The 19644-nt window shown below is 40.0% G+C and overlaps 2 protein-coding genes across 2 annotated transcripts in view; both read left to right on the top strand.

Moving 5' to 3' along the window:
- Positions 1-861: 861 nt before the first annotated feature.
- On the top strand, positions 862-3826 carry RPS16 (ribosomal protein S16). The gene is made up of 6 exons (XM_048967321.1): positions 862-938; positions 1018-1073; positions 1751-1852; positions 2373-2469; positions 3454-3501; positions 3631-3826. The coding sequence occupies exons 2-6, from the start codon at positions 1026-1028 to the stop codon at positions 3774-3776; spliced, it is 441 nt and encodes a 146-aa protein (XP_048823278.1). The 5' UTR covers positions 862-938; positions 1018-1025; the 3' UTR covers positions 3777-3826.
- A 7545-nt stretch (positions 3827-11371) lies between these two features.
- OTOGL (otogelin like) overlaps positions 11372-19644 on the top strand; it is a 92983-nt gene continuing 84710 nt past the window's right edge. Inside the window, exons 1-7 of the mRNA XM_048934180.1 lie at positions 11372-11933; positions 12598-12725; positions 12829-12868; positions 13924-13972; positions 16024-16084; positions 17033-17131; positions 17789-17943. Coding sequence (XP_048790137.1) covers positions 11800-11933; positions 12598-12725; positions 12829-12868; positions 13924-13972; positions 16024-16084; positions 17033-17131; positions 17789-17943 — 666 coding nt within the window. The 5' untranslated portion in view covers positions 11372-11799. The remainder of the gene's footprint in view (positions 11934-12597; positions 12726-12828; positions 12869-13923; positions 13973-16023; positions 16085-17032; positions 17132-17788; positions 17944-19644) is intronic.

Consider the following 19644-nt stretch of genomic DNA (forward strand, 5'->3'; position numbering starts at 1 on the left):
TTGTTTAAATCCTCACATGACTGATGACTAATGTTCAGTATTTAAAATTCTGTCCAAAGACAGAAGAACTGATTGTTTCATTTGAGCAGTCAACTTTCACATTAATCATAGTAATCTAAATCGCTATTGTTTAAAATCTCCAAGAATCATGACCTTGCCTAATTGATGGCCTCTACTTTTGTACTTCTGGAGAATTTTGCATAGTGAATACCAAGCCCTAGAAGTAAAATATTACAGCCTGAAAATGACATAAAATCCATCTTTGACGACACACTGAATATGGAAAACAAAGATAAAATGTCAAGCTAGCAGTGTTCTGGGCACCTGAATCCCGGAATTTAACCACATCTCCTTAATCTTAAGTACAATGGTTGTTGGCTATTTACACGGGTATACAGAATTGCCTGAATATTACTGTCAGAACAGAATACAAACGTTAACGTTTCCTTCTCTCAGAATGTTACCAGGCATGTGAAAGAAAGCTGACATCGTACTGCTGAACACGAAGGAGGCTCCTTCAGTGTCTGCAAACCCCACCAACAGCCCTTAGGGAAAGGCATGATTTTATTTGCTATGCAAACCGGTTGGGTTCTGCTTGTGAATGAGCTACATAACAAAAAGCTCATCCAACACTACGGCGCCAATCACGACTCCGGAAGAAACGCACGCGAGAGAAAAGAAGACTCAGAAAAGAATAACAGAGCAAAACCAAAGGTACGAGAGGACTGATGCCACAACCCCAAGCCGGGGTCCGGCGCTCGGCCGGAAAGGGCGAGTAAGCCCGCCCACAGCTGGCTCCCGCAAAGCGCTGTCGTAAAGCACGGCCGGATGCGGTGCCGCGCTCCCGGAAGACGAGGTGGGCTTTACGGCTGGCCCGCCCCTGAACACTGGCTGGGAAACCCCGTTCGGTCTTTTCGCGGTGCCGCCGCCGGAGTAGGGTGAGTGCCTGCGGGCTGTGCGGCCCGTGTGCGGCCCTGCTCCTGGCTGCGCTAACCTCTGCTTTCCTCTCTCTTGCAGGAGCAGTCATGCCGGCCAAGGGTCCCCTGCAGAGCGTCCAGGTTTTCGGGCGGAAGGTGAGGGCACGGGTGGTGGCTGCTCGCACCCTCCTCGCTCTCTGGCCGAGGCCGCGGCACATTACGATGGCGGCTCTCGGCTTCCGCTTGGCTGCGGCCGTGCCTGCCGCTTCCCATAGCGTTGCGGGGAGCGGCCGTGCGAGGCGAGTCGGACCGCGCTGGCTGGGCCTGCTGGGCCGCCCACGTGTCGTGCTGTGCGGCGGGAGTTGGGCCTGATGGAGCGGAGCCGTCCGGAGAGACGAGCTGTAAAGGAGGGATACACTGCATCGAAGCTTTTTCGGGGGCCTGGTTACCCCCAGCACAGCCTGGATCGCTATCGGTGGTGTCCGATGGCCGTATTAAACAGAGGAATGAACTATTGCACTGTTAGGCGTGGAGGGCTCAAAAACTGAGAGATAAGAGGCTGTTGTGAAGAGATGAGCTACAAAAGCACCGTGTGGCTGAATTGAATGGATGGGGTAGCTTTCCCAACTTCAGTGTTAATATAATCTTGTTAAGATAGTTTTGTAGGCTTCCAAGCGGATGCCTGGAAATGTCAGAAGCGGTGCTGCTTCATTTACTGAGAAATGTTAACATGCAATATGAGAATAATATCTGTGGGTTGTTTATGAAAATTACACTTTATGCTGCTGGTTTGAGAAATGAAGTTCTGTACTAACACACATTTGTGTTTTTAGAAAACAGCAACTGCTGTCGCCCATTGCAAAAGAGGGAATGGCCTCATTAAAGTGAACGGAAGACCTCTGGAAATGATTGAGCCTAGGACTTTGCAGTATAAAGTAAGCATCTGCTCAGCCTACTTCACCCTTGGACGTTAAAATACCTTTATATATTTAATCAGTTGAGCATGGCGAAGAGTTGCTTGCCTTACTGATACTACTAAGTCTTTTGTTGTGTGTAGAATTACTTATGAAAACTGAGTAGAGTGTCCTTCCATAATGGTATTGTTGGCATAGGGGTACTTTTCTTGCTTAACTGAGAATGTTAAAGTTTAATAATCTTGATTTATTTTTCTGATTTTTGCCTAAACTACTTGGTTTCTGATAATTTCCATGTACATAAAATGTGCTGTTCAGTGTTTTGAAACCTAAAAAAAACGAGTAGCGTGTTTGTTTTACAGTATTACTAGTAGGTGTCAGAGAACCCTTTAAGAGATAAAGTTGATCTGGATATATGCTTGCAAAATCCAGTCTCTTGTTTTTCAGAATGTTTAGCAACTTCACGTGTGTAAATCTACAGACTTGTGTCCTTGCTGGCTCTGATAACAAATGAATTTTGTTAATCTGGTTTGTTTCCTAGCTGCTTGAACCTGTCCTGCTGCTGGGGAAGGAGAGATTTGCTGGTGTTGACATCAGAGTCCGTGTGAAAGGTGGTGGCCATGTAGCACAAATCTATGGTATGATTTGGAGTTGAGCCTTCACTGTGGGCTAGAACAGGTGAAACCGTGCATGTGAGAGGCTTGAGTTTAGAATAGCAGCTTGTATGTTTCACTGTTCTGCTTCTTTTTCGCTGCTCAAACACTGTTTTCTTCGATATATTTTACCTACAGAATTGCAGCATCTGGAGCAAAATTCATTTGTGAAATTCAAAGGAACTGATCTTTACACCTTGTGGTGTGACAGTTGAAGTGTGTCTCAATACGAAGATTTTGGGGAAAGAGAAAAGAGAACTTTGCATTAGAAATTAAAAATTTAATTGTGAATTTCCAGGTTGTCTAGAAGTGTCTTTCATTTGACCTGCAGACATGCTCTGAATGAGAGCATCTGTAAGCATCTGCAAGAGCCTCTCTTGCAGAGCATATTGATAATGTCTGAAGTTGATTGCACTCATTTTTCAGAAAATTCAGTTTCTAATAAAAAATGTAGTCCCAAACCAAATGTTTACAGCTGCTCCCATAATACTTGTTTCAGTTCTGATTATTATTATTATGGGATTGTTTTATGGAGGTGTGCTAAAATAAGTCATGCCATCCTATTGTGCATTCTGTTGCCTTAGTCTTTGAACTCTGTTAACATTTTTATTTGTGTTGAAAATTAGAGACATTTTAGGGAACTATTCCTAAGGATTTTGAAAATTAACTACTTGGTAGAAGATAAACAAGATTCATATTCTAAGGAAGGTGATGAAGACAGCACTTGTACCATGCTTTGTCTAGCTGGCAGTTGTCAAGTCAGAAGATGAATCGTGGGTGGCCTCTTGGCACAGAGTTCTTCAGATTTGCCAAATTAAAGGTCATGTGTAGTTAGATGGGAGGGGACTTAAGGGGGGAAAGGATGCTTTGGCAGAGAACAAGACAGCAAGTTTCTGAGAGAATTGGCACTTTGTGTTTAAGTTTTGAATACATTTGCAATCCTTAGTAATCCATTTTTTTTTTTAACAGCTATCCGTCAAGCTATTTCCAAAGCATTGGTGGCTTATTATCAAAAATGTAAGTTCATTGTTCAGATTGTTATGTTAGCGTTAAGTGAAAATGTTTGCCTTCTGACAAGTGTGAAAATGCTAGCATAAATGAGTTCCTTCGAGAAACGTTCAAAACTTTTTTTTTTTTCCTATGCAGATGTTGATGAAGCTTCCAAAAAAGAGATCAAGGATATTCTAATCCAGTACGACAGGACTCTGCTGGTTGCAGATCCTCGCCGTTGTGAATCCAAGAAATTTGGAGGACCTGGTGCTCGTGCACGTTACCAGAAGTCTTACCGTTAAAATTGTTCACCAGTCATGTGACAGTCAATAAACATGAAGAGAATTTGATAAATTCCATGTTTTCAAACTGCTTTTTTTTTGTGTGTGTGTGTGTGTGTGTGTAAATACATTTTCACTTCAGATTGATTTACAAATACATCAATACCGAAGTAAAACCAGATGACTCTTCCTCTTTTATCCATTTTGAAGCAAGTCTTGTGGGGCCTTGGTAATGAAGGAAAACCTTGCACTACGGAAGTGTGTGTGGTTACTGAAACATTAAAAGCTTACATCCTCTTTTATTTGGGAGGGGTGGGATGTTTGGTGAGGTACATGCAACAGTTTGTTGAAGCAGATAGAAATATGTCCAAGCAAATGGACATTTACAGGGAGCTGAGTGATTCTGGTGTTACTGACGGAGATGATCCATGTTCTCTCTGCATGAAAATGTCAAAGCCTTGATGCTGACTTGGTCAGTGATGTAGGAGTGGATCTAACTCTAGTATATGCCTTCTCTTAGTACTCTGTCCAAGGGTAATTCTGCATTAAGTATCTTTTATGCTTCTGTGTTGGCAACTAGAGTCCTTTCAAATGAATTCCGTTCTCATTTTAGATTCATTTGAGTTACTGCTTCACAAGTTCCAAACATGACCAGAGAGTATTGAAAGTAAGTACTTCCTATTTGCATGAACTGCTTATGTTGATGCACTGTTAATGGCAAGTGACAAAATGATTTATTCCACTGAGAATAACTCCCTTAACGTGGTGTTAAAGTATACATTCAGGAAGGTATTGTGAAGTTTGAAGTTTACATCATTAAAAACAAAGTGATTATATATGCACATGGAGAGGAAGTCAGCTCAGTTATTACTGGGAAATGAGCATGGTTTCTGGATTGATAGGTCTAAATGGAGGAAGCTTTTTTTTTTCTGAAATGAACTCGGTATATTCTATTTTGTAACTGTAAAACATAAAAAGGACTGTTTTACAAATTGCATTGGATCTAGTTTGTTCATCCTACAATTACAGGCAGACATAGAGAACAGCATCAAGTGCTTTAATAAGAAAATAAATTTGATTTTCTTACGATTTGCTGTCATGAGCTAGGTGAGGCAATGGAAAGCCTTAGGAAAGCATGTGTGAAAAATTTGGAGTTGAAAATATGACTAATTTTGAGAGATATATTTAGGGTATGCATTTATCAAACATGAAATGTTGGAGAAGTTCCAGTTTCTCATCCATTGAAGCTTTGAAGACCTTCAGAAATAATCTGATTAGGAGGAGGGAAGAGTTTAGTTCTGAGTAAGACATGTGATGTGCCAAGGAAAGGCTGTTGGAAAGGCTAATTCTGTCCCTTGGAAGAGTTGCAAATGATTGAATGAGAACTTGGATATGAGTTGACCCAACTGGCATGGAAACAGCTCTACATTGTTGTTTCTTGTGTTTGGAAAGCAATTGGAGAGGAAATAGAAGAAACATAGAAGTCTAATCAAGCTACAGCACCCTACCTTCTGCTGCATTGCTTTTGAAATCAGATATTTTTCCTGTCTTCTGTATGCTTGCATGACACTACTGAAATTCTGATTTGAGCATCTCAATATACAAAATTTTGGGGGGGGATTTCTATCAAAAGTGATATTTCTTTTCTCACTTATTCAGTGATAGGTCATCTCAATGTACTAAGTACACAAAATTAAACTGACTTGTGAGTTGAGTTAGGAAATGCAGATCACAGCATAATGTTGCCCTTTTGCTCTAGTTTAGAGAAATGATTATCATAGGCTTTTTATAAACATTGACGCTTGTTGCATCTTTCTGCTTTTTTTCTGCTGAAAGCTTTTGTTCAAAACGCTTTCACTGAAATGTAGTAACTCAGGAGTTAAAAGAATAACTTGAATAAATTCCTTCTGGAAAGGAATTCTCCATCCATCTCCCATTTTAGCTGTCAGAGTCTGCCACAAAATACTGCAATACGTGACCTGAATTGAAGTAAAAAAACTTACGCAAGCTTCTCACACTTTCGTTGGAGAGGACTGTTGTATATTCTATTGCCAATTTACGTAGCATAAAACAAAAAATCCTGGTAAGTGAATGATATATTAAGTTTATCACGCTTGAGTCTCTTTGGCAAGATGCACAGTTTGTTTTCCTCAGTCTCTCACTTCTGCATCTTCACATCTGACCCATTTCTTCTTCTGTGGCTTCCTCAGAGTTCTACCTTGGAATAGAGTTGCTCACAAAGCATGCTGGCTCTCAGGCTGCTGAGTCCTGTGATATTCTTAACTTGCAGCATGAATCTCTAAGGAAAAGATGCAGGGATAACTTCAAATGTGGTTACTGAATTCCTGTGAGTTTTGTGAAAACTGGCATCTTGATAGATGCTAATTAGCTTCAGCTGGGGAAAAATAAGCCTTTTAGTTATTTGGCTTGTGTGGTGATTGACAAGCAATGGCTCACTCATTGCTTAGGAAATGTGTACTAGCCTGCCAGTTGGCACATATGTACCTTACACTTTGTTTTGTCCAAAACTGATTATTGCCTAGCTATTATGCCAGTGAGATGCAGGGGAAAAAGGGGAAAAACGGAGTTCCTATGATGTGAAAGTCACAGGAGCAGGGGAAGTGACATACCCAGCACTAGTAACCTTAGGGGTGATCTTCACAGTTATGGGGAAACCTGAGTTATCAGTTTTGTTGCCCACAAAATAACTCATAACAACCAGGGACTTCTTCCATTATGAAAAAGCTGAAAATAAAACTTGTGTTGCTACTAATATAACCAGAGATAGTATCTGCATGTTATTTCTCCAAAGAAAAACTCAGCATAATAAAAATGCTTTCTGAACTGAACTCTGAACCTATGAAAATGCCCTATTAATCCTGGAGAGTGATGTCATTCCCACAAGCTTTCTTTCCAGATGAGAAATGTTTGTGGAATTGGACTGGCGTCTGCTTGTGTGAATGGCTGAAGGTCTTTATTCTAAATAGTTGTTGGCCGATTGACCACTAGAGGGCTTAACTTCACTGAGGAAGTGCAATTAAAGTGAAGTTTTAAGCTTTTGGAAGACTTAAGGAGAAAATATTTTCATAAAAATTCTTTCCTAGCGTCCTGATTCTTTGGGCATGGAAATCGAGACTTGGTGATTGAGCATCTGCTCTAGCCATGGACGCCCTTCTACAGAGAAATACAATCTGATCTTCAAGCCCCTAGGGAGATTTTTGATCAGCTGTTGAGGTAATACTCGGAGCAGAAATGCGTCTCGCCTTTTATCGTTCTTGCTCTTTCATTATTTTCACTGATGTTAACCCTAAGGATGTTTTGGCACATGCATGAGAGTGTAGTACCACTCAAGTTCTTCACTGAAAATACCAGTCCAATGAAGGCTGGAATATGAGCTCCAAGAAGTGCCATGTTTTATTAATGATGATAATGGATCTAAATCCAAAACAGGGCATACTTGAATCCAAGTCACTGAAGGCTGTTGCTATTTCATCTATTGCTTATAATCCTGATAAAATGTACAACCTGTATATAAAATTAAATCCTCTCAAATGTTAAGTTGGAAAATCTTGGGCAAATTTATATTGAGTTCTGTAATGTGATGGAAAGTGCAGCAATGACAACAGAGTATCAAGATCCTAAGCTGCAGCAAGCGAGGATTTGCTCAAATGCAACAGCCGTGGGTGCGAAAATAAAGGAAAACATATGCTTATCCCTTGAAGGCCTCAGGTTAGATATCTTTGCCTCCACTGCCAACCCTTAAATGAGGTCTGGGAAGCGGTGGATCCTGGCTCCACTCCTCCCAGTCATCCAGGGACATCGCATGCAGCTGAGCTCCTCTGGGTTGGTCCTGCCTTCCCACCAGGTGCTCAGTCACTGGTTCAAGCTGTAGCTTTGCATTTCTGCTACAATATACAAATAAATTTGTATTAAATTTTTTTATTTTCACTTTTAAAGAGAAAAAAATATAACTTGAAAATGTAGCACTAGCATTCTTTTAAACATAGGCCAGCATGTTTTCTATACTGTGTTCATTTTCTTACCAAAGTTATTTTCTAATTCATTGTTCCTGTTTACGTTTTCTAGAAGTCTCAAATCTGTGAGTATTCTATTACTTGTGTAGGTAATGTAGTCATTGCTGGGGCATACATATATATATATTCAATTTCTTAATATAGTCCTCTGAGTTACAGTTCAGCGTACTCGGCTGAATAATTCTTTTCCCTTATTAGCTAATGTCCTTCATCTGCTTGGGACCGTGCTATTTCCTACTCTGTCTTGAGCAGAGATATCCAGACCTAATGAAAAAGTTTCTTTACAGCTTGTAAAGTAGGCTTGGCCTGCTTTTAATGTTAGAAAGTTAAGCAACTAGGCAATACTAATGTGCTTCAATTTTATTTTGTAAAAGTTGTGTATACATTAAAAAGTCATTTTAACAGCTCCTGTTAAAAAGAGTTAAATTATATTAATCAACTTGAGGAATGAAAAAATTCCAGGTCAGGTTTCTTAGAAGTGTTTGAAATGATTCTACGCCACACTTAGCTTCAAAGGAAAACAGCTCTGAGGCTGGTAATGGTCTCATACCTCCATCCCAGGGAAAGTGATGTTATCTCTAAGTAAGTGGAAGAAAAGAAGGTTATTGAGAATAGTCAGCATGGATTCATCAAGGGGAAATCACCAATCTGGTAGCTGCTTGTAATGTCATGATCATCTGGGTAGATGAGAGGAGAGCGGTGAATGTTCTGTACCTCAACATCAGCAAGGCTTTTGATACTGTCTCCCATAACATTCTTGCAAGTAAACTTAGGAAGTGTGGAATAGACGAGTGTGTAGTGAGGTGGATTGAGAACTGGCTGACTGGCAGAGTTCAGAAGATTCTCATCAGTGGCACAGAGTGTAGTTGGAGGTCTGTAACTAGTGGAGTTCCCCTGGGGTTTGGTCTTGTTTATCATCTTCATAAATGACCTGAATGAAGGGATGGAGTGCACCCCCAGTGAGTTTGCTAATGATTCAAAGCTGGGAAGAGTGGCTGACACACCACGTAGTTGTGTTGCCGTGAGACCTGGAAAGTTGTGCAGAGAGGAATCTTATGAGGTTCAACAAGGGCAAGTGCAGAGTCTTACACCCAGGGAGGAGTAACTGCAAGCATCAGTATAGGGGCCAACCTGCTGGAAAATTGCTATGCAGAGAGGGAGCTGTATGTCCTGGTAGACATACAGCATTGTGCCCCTGTGGCCAAGGAGGCCCGTGGTATCCTGGAGTGCATTAAAAAGAACTTGTTCAGCAGGTGGAGAGAAGTGATCTTCCTCTCTATTCTGCTCTGGTGAGGCCACATCAGAAGCACTGTGTCCAGTTCTGGCCTCTTCAGTTCAAAAAAGACAGGAAACTACGGGAGAGAGTCCAGTGGAGGGCCAGAAAAATGATTAGAGGCCAGGAGCATCTCCCTTATGAGAAAAGGTTGAGAGACCTGAGAGTTGCCAGCCTGCAGGGGGGATCTTATCAATTATTATCAATTATTATCAATTATTATCAATTATTATCAATTATTATATATTATTATCAATTATTATCAATTATTATCAATTATTATCAATTATTATCAATTATTATATATATTATTATATATATTATATATTATATAATGGATGGAAGTTAACTGGATGAGTCCAGGCTCTTGTCAACAGCGCCCAGTGATGGAACAAGGGTCAATGGGCATAAAACAGGAACACAGGAAGTTCTATATGAACATGAGGAAAACCTCTTTTACTTTGAGGGAGACAGAGCACTGGAACAAGGTTCCTGGGGATGTTGTGGAGTCTCCTTCTCTGGAGATATTCAGAACCCTGGATACTTTTCTAGTAACCTGCTCTGAGGGGCTGGACTTGATTTTATCTCCAGAGCTTCTTTCCAGTCTCTATGATTCTGTGTAATTTGGTGATTCTGTAATTTGGAAGCTCTACAGTAATCTCAAGGCTCTGTCCTCTAATAGGAGATTTATGAAAGCATGAGACGCTGATTATCCCCTGTGTATGGGAACTGCTGAGTCACGGCCTGAACCTCTGATTGATCACCTGAGGTGAGCCATGAGTCAGCCAGAGGAGCACAGGTGAAGGCAATTCACCTGTGCTACCGGAAGGGGTGGAGCCTGGCTCCACCCCTCCTGGACCTATTTAAGAGCTGGCTACCAGAGGGGAAGGATCTCTTCTGGAGATCCTCCTCTTTGATATCTTCTAGTGAGCTCAACCCAAGGGTAAGCTCTTCTACTTATTCTCTTTTGTGATCCCTGTTTGCTTTGCCTTACTCTTTTGATTATATTGCAATTATAACATCTTGGTTATACACTTTGCTTTACTCTTTTGATTATATTGCAATTATAACATCTTGGTTATACACCCCTGTAACCTCCTACAAGATAGGTGTCCACATGAAGTGTTTAGAGTCTGTAAGCATGACTACGTTAGTGCATAATTTGAATCAGGAGCTCATTTCTTTTTCCTCAGCTTGAGGACTGGAGTGATTTTCGACACTGTGAAGCAGATGAGGCTGAACTGGAAGATGCATTCTTGCTGCAGATAAGCATTCTGTGAAATGGGACTAGCCCAGAGATAGTCAGAAGTAAAAACAAACCAAAAATCTCCTTGAAAAGTGAATGGTGTAAATAAGTTTCCTTTATGATTTACAGAATAATGAAACAAAAGATGGGCAGATAACTGATCTCAGTGTCTGATAAATATTTTGTGGATATATACATATATAAATAGAAAGCTGGATCCAGAGTCACTTAAATATAGCCAGTAATAAAAATAATTCTTAGAAAATACTTGAACTGTGGTGTACTGCTGTAATGTATATCAGTTTGCAGTAATTATCCTTGGGCCACCAGTAATCCCAAACCTGCGTGAGTACTGCTATGTGGACATGAATGTTTGTCTGTGGTTGGAAAGTTTGTGTGTTTTCCTTCGGCTCTTCTAGTCCAGCTGGAGAGAGGGGAAGAGAAAGGGCTGAAAGAATCAGTGGGAGAAATTTTTACCAAAGAGACTGTCAACTTCTAAATTTTATGTCAGTCCACAGCCACCTTGTGCGGAATGCTTCCAGCATCTTATGAAGTGCATGCTGGGAGGAATGGAGGGCTAGGCAAAAGGTAGGCTTTAAAAATGAAAGTGAGGAGTAGGCATTTCAACTGATGGAAAACTTCACTTCTTAATAATTCTATTAATGTTTAGAGAGAAGTGGGTAGGATTTTTCCATTTTTTTAAATGTACTTGTTTAGTTTGAAATTATATTATTCTTTTTAAATGGAAATTAGAAACATTGGTCTGTTCTTTTTTTTTTTTTTTTTGATAATATGAAATATTCAAAATGTGTGTGTTTGTTTGCTTGTTTATTTTTTAAATTGAACTACTATTTTACCTTCTGAGAAGCTTTCCTTGATGGCAACAGCAAACTATTCACAAAAATGTATTCAAAATATTCTTAAAAATCCAGGTGTATTATTTAATGTTATTTGAGTCTCTCATTTTGGAACAGACGCAGAATATTAATATGTTAATTTCCAAAACCATCTGGTTGTATTTTACGCACTAACATAATTGCAGGTTCTTGCTGAAGCTGTTTTCTGTAACAAAACGGGCAGCAAACGACGTAAGTGTCAAAGCACACAAAGGCGTGATGACGACTGAAGGATCTCTCAAAGCGTCACAACATGGCAAAATTTCTTGTTATTGTCTGCTGTCTTATAAAGGGCCAATTGAATTCAACAGAGGAGTAATGCTCACAGGTCTGGCGAAAGTGTAACTAATACAGACTCTGCTCAGCAGTTACCATGCATTTCTAATGAGAGACATGCAGCCAGAAAGTTATATGCAATGCTTGCTAAGCTCCTGAAGCTGTACGTATCTACCAAGATTGATGTCTCCTTTTCTTTTCCTTTCTGTATTGTATTATTTTAAATCATGCATCCAATTATCTAAATTTTAAAGGATCTAAACACACTGTAGGAAGACACAGTTAGAAGATGCCATCATAGTCAAAGCCATTAATTTGGATGAATTTCCTTTTACTAAGTTATACTGAAATGAACATTGTGGGAAAGCTCAATTTAATGATACCGTGGAGTATATTCTTGCTTTATTCACTGCTGTCCTCTTTGCAAGGTAAGAACTTTATTTCATTTTTGCAGTAATACTAACTTCTACAATAAGTTTTGTGAATGTTTCATTAGTGTCTGCTTATTTTTCTATCATAAACCAACATTTTTGACCCTTGTTGGAGTTAATAAAACAATTTCACAGGTTAAAAAAATGTTACATATATTTCCATTCTTTCTGATAAGTGTTGGAGCTAAAATATAGCATTTTTTTTTCAGGATACATTTTTATGTTTGAATTTTGTAACAAAAGAAGTTATTAAAGAATTAAGTTTAACTTTCTTTGTTTCATTGCCATTATTGTTATATGAGTAAGCTAGTAATTAATTTCAGCAGGGTATAATTTTATTTGATCAGATTGCACCTGCAGTGTTTTTAAGCATTTTTGGAATGTTAGAAAAAGCAATTGTTCTTCTGGCTATAGAAACAATCTTTTTAATTTATACGTGTATGCACTGCAAATAGATCTTGTAGATAGTTTCTTTACAGCCATTATAAGGATTTCTAAGACAACATGAGAATGTGATTAGAATGGCAACTGAGTTTTATAGGTAATAATCAGAAAAAGATTACAGGTTACCGCTCTAGAAGTTTGATTCTGGATAGATCTGATCACCTCTTATGTTTTATTAGATATGGTCTAAGCCTCTGAAGAAATATGAATGCTTTGCTCTTTTTGGTGGTGGCGTGTACCAGAGCTGAGAGCACGGGAACTTGCAGGTGGCGAGCACTTGTGAGCATCAGGCTTTCAGAAAGGAGAGCATCTGTTGCTAGATTCCTTGTGAAGAGAAGAAGGTTTTGTGAAGACACTTTTGAAAACTTAGGTTCATTAACTATTTTTGAAGAACACAATTCAGTAGTGATATTTGCCAAATGCGGAGTGACACTACAGAAAAATGTTTACCTTGATGATTTTTTAATCTACAGGAACTTACTGCAAGCTTTCTCTTTTGAGGAGGACTTCAAGGTAAGCTTTTATTCCTTATTTGTTAAGTCCTATGAATGAAACAAAAATATGTAAGGCTATCTGTTGTGGTGTAAGTTAGAAAATACAGTCTTGAATTTGCCGTGTAAGTTGTCATGTACATGTGCAATGGATGTAAAACATACTTTCGTAATGTTTACAATTCTTTTCAAAGAATTTATATAATGGGCATGGATCCTCCATTTGAAAAATGAAGGCACTTATGAAAAATGATACTTCTACAGTCTCAAGAAAGCTTAGAGGAGTAATGGAATGAAACCAAGATGAGATCATTATTTTATGTCTGGAAAAATACATTAAATGAGTATCCTTCTACGATTTTAATTGCATGATAAAATCCTAGCTGCTATTTGAAGCACAGAAAAGTAAGTGCTATACAGCCATAAAATAAACATTTTCAATACGAGTTTTCATGTAGAAGCTGAAATCCAAACAAAACCCAAACTAGGAAATGTTCCTGATCCCATTGAATTAAATGGGAACTATGCCATCAATTCTAGTAGAAGTGTCCAATTGGACATAGCTTTGGATGTCTAGTGACCTCTGTATTTAGTGAACACACACATACATACCATCTTGGACTGTTGGTAAAACCAAGTATGTTTTACAGTCTGCTGCCCTTATTTCTAAACTAAATCACACATTTAAATCAACTACAGCTGGTGAGTAATCTCCTGCTATTAAAAGCATTATACCAATATATTCACATCACACTTAGGGCAACTCGCTGCCGCACACACACGTTCAAGTACCTATGGATCAATTTTGCAGTTTTGTATCCTGTCATATAAGCTTGTTCTATTTTCCTCTCCCCTGTACCTCCCTGATGTCTGAGAGCAGAGATTGGAGTGCTGTTGAATTCTGTAAAATGAGACTACGAAAAGAAAAAAAGAATCACCATTTTAAACGTTAACCCAAGAAAGACCTCTTTGATAAAGTGATGGTAATCGGAGAGAAACACTTCTCTCTGGGGAACGGCTTATTCAGGCTGCTCCTGGGACCTTTGGTTATACAAGATCCTTTTTGTTTTCTTCCAGAAACGAGTTTAATGCAACTCGACAGAAAAGAGATCTCTTAACAACAGAGGTAGGTTATACCTCCGAAAGAGTGGGGAATTCCTCCCCCTGTTCTGCTCTGGGGCTTTGCTGTTGTGACAATGGGGCCTTTGTAAGGAGCAAGGCCGTGGTAACAGGAGGACGGTGAGCAGGAGCCACTGTTCCCTACCTGCTGCCTCCAGCCGAGGCCCATGGCCTCATGCATTCATTCACTCCTGGCGAAAGCTCACTGAATTACCCACCCGAACAGAACAGCTGACGCACACCATGGGAAATAACACCACTGCTCTTCTGCTTTGTGTGGAGGTGAACAGAAAGCCCCAGAAGGCTGTTAGTGTTTGATGAAAAACACAGAGATGACTGCAGAGGAGGGTACTGCATGTGGTGGTGATGGCAGTGGCCACCAGTCACCCCACGCCCCACACTGCTGCCTTGCACAGGTGATGTCTGACTGGAATTTTATAGTAAAGAGGAATCCTGCTCCCTTGTGGGTAAACACCTTGTGCTGCAGAGCCCAAGGAGAAGTTACAGCACCCTTCTACAGGGTGAGGTGCGGAGCCCAAAGCCTCTGCTCTGGCTCTTGCAGACAGCCTGCAACACAGCCACAAATTATTTTCTCTCAGCCTCTTGGAGATTTGTCTCCTGAAGAAGACAGAAAGCAGCCAGTATGAAACATAACACTGAGGTGAGTCAAGCCTCTTCCCCTCACTAGGCAAACACTTTCTGAGGGAAACGGGCTCTTGGGACTGATGAGAGAGGTGCTCAGCAGGACAGTGCTGTCACAGCAAATATGCTTTACCTCTCCAGAACAACAAAAGCAAAAAGCCGCTTTGCTGAGGAGAAGGAATGGAGAGGAATGTTTTTGTACACAGATGATGAGGAACTTCTTTGGCTAAAGACAGCCTGTGGAACAGCTTTCTGGTGGAGTCCAGTTCAGATTGGTTACAGACAGATTGTGCTGCATGAGTGCATCAAATTGTTTCCAGTTGGAGGAGGAAGTATTTACATGTGAAGCATTGGTGGGACTTCACCTGATCCCTTTATTGCACAGTTGCATTCACTGAAATCTGTTAGCTCAAGCTCCAGAGGTTAAGCAGGATTTGCAGAAAGAAGAGTTTCTTACCAGGTTTAAATGGTTTGTTTTGCTCAGTTGTGCAGCTGAAGGCTGGTGTATACCTGAATGGGTAGCATGGGAGTACAGAAATATAACTTCATAATACACAGAGAGAGAAGTAAAAACAAATGGCCAAGAATAACCATCTAAGCAGAAGGACAAAGCTTTGTAAAACAAAAGGATTTAAAATAGCCATGAAGAAATGTAGTGCAAAATATCTATCAAGCACTTCATGCTAGTAAATGTTTTAATCTAATGGGGGCAAAAAGCCTGGAGTGCTTGTCATGTAGGACTTGTTCAGTTCTCAGAAGGATTGATGTGACATGACAAACTCTGCAACAGCAGAGTGCTGGGTCAGAACCCAGGGCTTCCTTACAGCCCTCTGCCCCCCTTTTCCTCCACAAGATAGGATGCAGATCGATCTGTCTCCTTTTTGGTTGGGATGAGCTGAAATGCAGTTCTGAAGAGTCTTAAATGGGACGTAAAATCTATCAAAACTGAAGTTGATCAGGGAGTGTTGCAGGGCATGAGTTAGGGGAATCTGGGGAAGAAGGGATATTGCATCTCCACACTCTCCAACTCTTTATATTTTATGGAAGTGAAAAGGCAGAATGCTTCTCAGGTCCTCACTCTTCCTCCCAAATATAAACGCAGATCTCCTCGGTAGAACTCTGCTGGTTCATTGGCACTGGTAAAGCAGAGGGCATGGAGAGAAGGCCAGCGGTGACCACAGTATACTGCTGTATAGTTCTCTATTCCCCTAAACCATGCTTCCCCTCCCCACAAGTGCTGCAGTCACTGCCTTTCCTGTTGTCCAGGCAGCAAATCTGTCTGTAGCAAGTGAGGCTGTGTCATGTCTGAAACAACCTGCCAAGTCCTAACCCAATCCTTCTGTAAGGCCCTGGGCTTGTATTGGTGAATCTGTAAAGTACAAATACCCTGATTTTGCCTTTATGTTTCTCCGATAGGTTCGAGCTACATCTCCTCAATTGCACCTAAATGGGACCTTGACATGGAGCCCAGCAAGAGGTGAGTGCCACTCTCCCTGGGAGGAGATGCTACTGAACACTCTGCTCTCCTACCTGCTTCCTGTTTTGCTGTGGGCTTTATCCTCTACAAAACCCTAATCTATTTCATTATCTCATTTTATCCTCATTAAATTGAAGAAATTTCCTGTTGAAAATGTACTTCTAAAATAGCGCTGTCAGCATTGCAAATATTTGTATGTAGGATTATAATTTCTTCCTGGGAAGGAAAGCAACTATCTGCAAACCTGAAACTTGAAAACCTCTTTCTCCTCTACTTCGGGGGAGCTCTGAGTAAGACCAACCTCAGTGAACAGTTAGTACACAGTGAGGTCTTAACTTCCAAACAGGCTGCAAAACCCTTTAATTAAACTGCTTTTAGAAACAATTACTAATTATAACACAAAACAAGCCGTTCCCATGTAATCTTAAATTTCTGACTTCAGTCACCTCTTCAGCAGAAATAACTTTATATAATTTTTTAGCATCTCCTGAGAATTATTTTTAACCAGTTTTGTCTCTGTAATATATTCTAGACTGTTAATAAGCTGAATATACCCTTTGCTGTAATGCCTAAGAGGGAGGAGCTGAACATATGTATGAGTTGTGCTGAACTTGGTCAATTAAAATAATCTTCATCCTGTGTATTTCTAGATCGGGAGGACTGGGATTTGGTTTCTTTACATGGGAACTTGACCTTTTGTTTGCTGGGAGGAGACTGACCTTTTGCTCCTTTGTTAGTGTACAAATCTCAGACTAGAAGAGGGAGAACTTTGTCTTTTAACCAAGGAACACAAAGTATAAAATTAAGTAAATGTTAAAAAGAAAGTCTTGTTGGTTATTTTTCTTAGCTAATATGGATGCTTATGATTTTAGAACAAACATCTAATGTGAGTCTCAACCTGTCTGAAAAATACTGTATCTACTAAAAGGCTGCTTTGCTTGCTGACAGGCTTGTGTGCTCAAAAGTGCCTTAATGGAGCAAGCTGCACAGAGGCAGGTGACTGTGATTGTCAGTTTTTTCAAGCTCAAGGAAGCAGGTGCCAAATTGGTAAGTCTGGGGCCGAAGCATTAATCAAGTTTTGTGTTCAAGTGATATATAAGAGGAAGGTTTTAAAAACAATATTGTCAACATAACTTTTGTGATTCCTTAATAGTAGCAGAACTTCATTCCACTAGAGGACAAGAGGACTGAAATTATACTAGGTGTTAGGGAAATGTGTAGAGCAACAGTACAAATGCCTAGGTTATAGCATCTGGACTATGAGGATTCACAGATACCATAACAGATAGATCACTGTCTAATGTATCAGCAGCAGGCCACTTTTTTCAGTTAACTGAGTAACTATACAATTGATAGAAAGATGGAGTGACTTACTGAAAATAACTGACTCATTAAATGTACTGTGGAATCTCTTATACCAAGAATCATCCCAGATATTCAGTAGTCCTTTGTATTAAAATGTCATCGCTGAAGTGAACCCAACATTTCTGATGGCTGTGTGGGACTAAAACTGCATTCTTAATTTTTTTTTTTTTTTAATGTACTTTTAGTTCAAGTTAAAAAAATCAGGTTGTCTTTCATCCTTGTTATTCCCTTTGTTCATAACTCTTATTTCCTTCCCAAACTTTTACTTCTGTAGATGTATTTGCCACCTTTGCATTTTTTATTACTGTACTTCTTGTAAACTCAGTGTGTTTTCTGCAGTTCCTAACAATGGCAAGGACCGAGATGGGATTTGCAAATCATGGGGACAGTATCATTTTGAAACGTTTGATGGCATCTACTACTACTTTCCTGGAAATTGCTCCTATATTTTTGCAAAAGACTGCGGTACTCCAGAACCACATTACACTGTTTGGGTAAGTATGTGAGCATATGTCAGAAATATATCCTGAGTATTCCTATATTTCGTAAATAAAGTAACTAGAGAGAGAATAAACGGATCAAACTGCTGTGTTACACACAAAACTATGCTGCTGGAAAACGTCTAAGCATGTGTGCAGTAACGCAAAACACTGGTGAAATAATAATCAACGGAGTCAGTATATTAAAAATAGTATTTCTTATTCCCTCTATGCTAAAAAAGGATCTCAGCTCTCTCCTCTCTGGGAAATCCCATGCAGCAAATTGGGTCTTAAAGCAGGCCTTGGAAGCTTCAATAAACTTCAGCTATCATACCGAATTGCTGAGTGAAGTGCAAACAGCTATCAGCTGCTTGGTGGCTGGGCAACCAAGCGTAGCAGACCCTGACTTGCAGCCACTGGCTTGCTAAGATGGGAACTGCCTCCCCCAGCCCGTGGAAAAGTCTGTTCCCTTGGGGATTTGTGTTCTAATTTTGGCTTACCTCTGCGTCATGCGGGGAAGTTTAACAGCTCAGAAGCCTTCATCCTGACCTATGTATGGGAGGCACTCTTTTAAGTCGTGGTTAATGATTTAGAGATCAGGGAGAATTCAAACCTATGCTACCTCTGAAGGAAGGTGATTGTGTGGAGAGGACATTAGCTCATTATGCTATTTTTTCTACAATTGTTGCTGATTCTGCAAGGGGATGGAACAAGAGTGGTCCTAATTGTAATGCAAACATGGTGGTACAGTGGTTACAGGGATAAAGGCAGATCTAGATTCTGATTCCTTCTGCAAGGGTCTGTTTTCATTTACAAGTATGTGACTTTCTTGCTCCCCAAATTGTAGCATTCAGAGAATTTTACTCTCTTGTTTCCACTCACTCAGGTCATAGGCAGATGCTATCTACCTTCCATTATTTCGTATAATTTTTAGATTCAGTGTGCAGCTTTGATATTTTGGGAGATTTCTTAAAATGCAGTGGCAAAGCCCACATAAAGGGTGGTGATGCACTGGTACAGGTTACCCAAGGAGGCTGTGGATGCCCCATCCCTGGAGGCATTCAAGGCCAGGTTGGATGTGGCTCTGGGCAGCCTGGTCTAGTGTTGGCAACTCTGCACATGGCAGAGGTACTGAAACTAGATGATGATTGTGATTGTGATCCTTTTCAACCCAGCCCATTCCATGATTCCATGATTATATTACAATCTAGAATCAATATTTTGGTGGATACCCAATGCTCTGGAAGGAGAGAAGCTACCACTGCTGGAATAAATGTCATATTTTTAAAAAACCTAAACATGTTTAATCAGAAAAATCACAAGTAATGCTGAAGCATTACAGTCAGCTCCAATTGGGCTGTGGAGAGCAGAAAACCTTACCAAATGCTCACATTATGGTCCTTCTGATTTTAGAAATCCACCTCTCTAGAGAAGAAGAGAGCAATTTTGATTTTCTTTGACTGTGTTTCTATCTTAGGGCAAGCTTACATAGAAACCATTTTTCAATACTAGCAACATTTACTATGACTTTAATTATGACTTTCTTTATACATATGAAATCCTTAATGCTTTTACTGACTTGGTTTATTTCACTCAAAGAAACAGTAAATTTTTTATTTCCAGCATTTAGTGTCAGTGAGGGAGATTAGTTAGTGTATATGTAAGCACTGTATTTGTTTACCAATAGATCTTCTCTGAAAAAGTGAGAGTGCTGGT

Source organism: Lagopus muta, chromosome 1, assembly GCF_023343835.1.
Source record: "Lagopus muta isolate bLagMut1 chromosome 1, bLagMut1 primary, whole genome shotgun sequence".
Taxonomy (NCBI): domain Eukaryota; kingdom Metazoa; phylum Chordata; class Aves; order Galliformes; family Phasianidae; genus Lagopus; species Lagopus muta.

What these genes read in the sequence shown, in the direction of transcription:
- RPS16 (XM_048967321.1), top strand. Translation starts at nt 1,026, where the DNA reads ATGCCGGCCAAGGGTCCCCTGCAGAGCGTCCAGGTTTTCGGGCGGAAG. An exon ending in CTAGGACTTTGCAGTATAAA is followed by an intron (nt 1,853 to 2,372) that starts GTAAGCATCTGC and finishes TTTGTTTCCTAG; the next exon opens with CTGCTTGAACCTGTCCTGCT. An exon ending in CCATGTAGCACAAATCTATG is followed by an intron (nt 2,470 to 3,453) that starts GTATGATTTGGA and finishes TTTTTTTAACAG; the next exon opens with CTATCCGTCAAGCTATTTCC.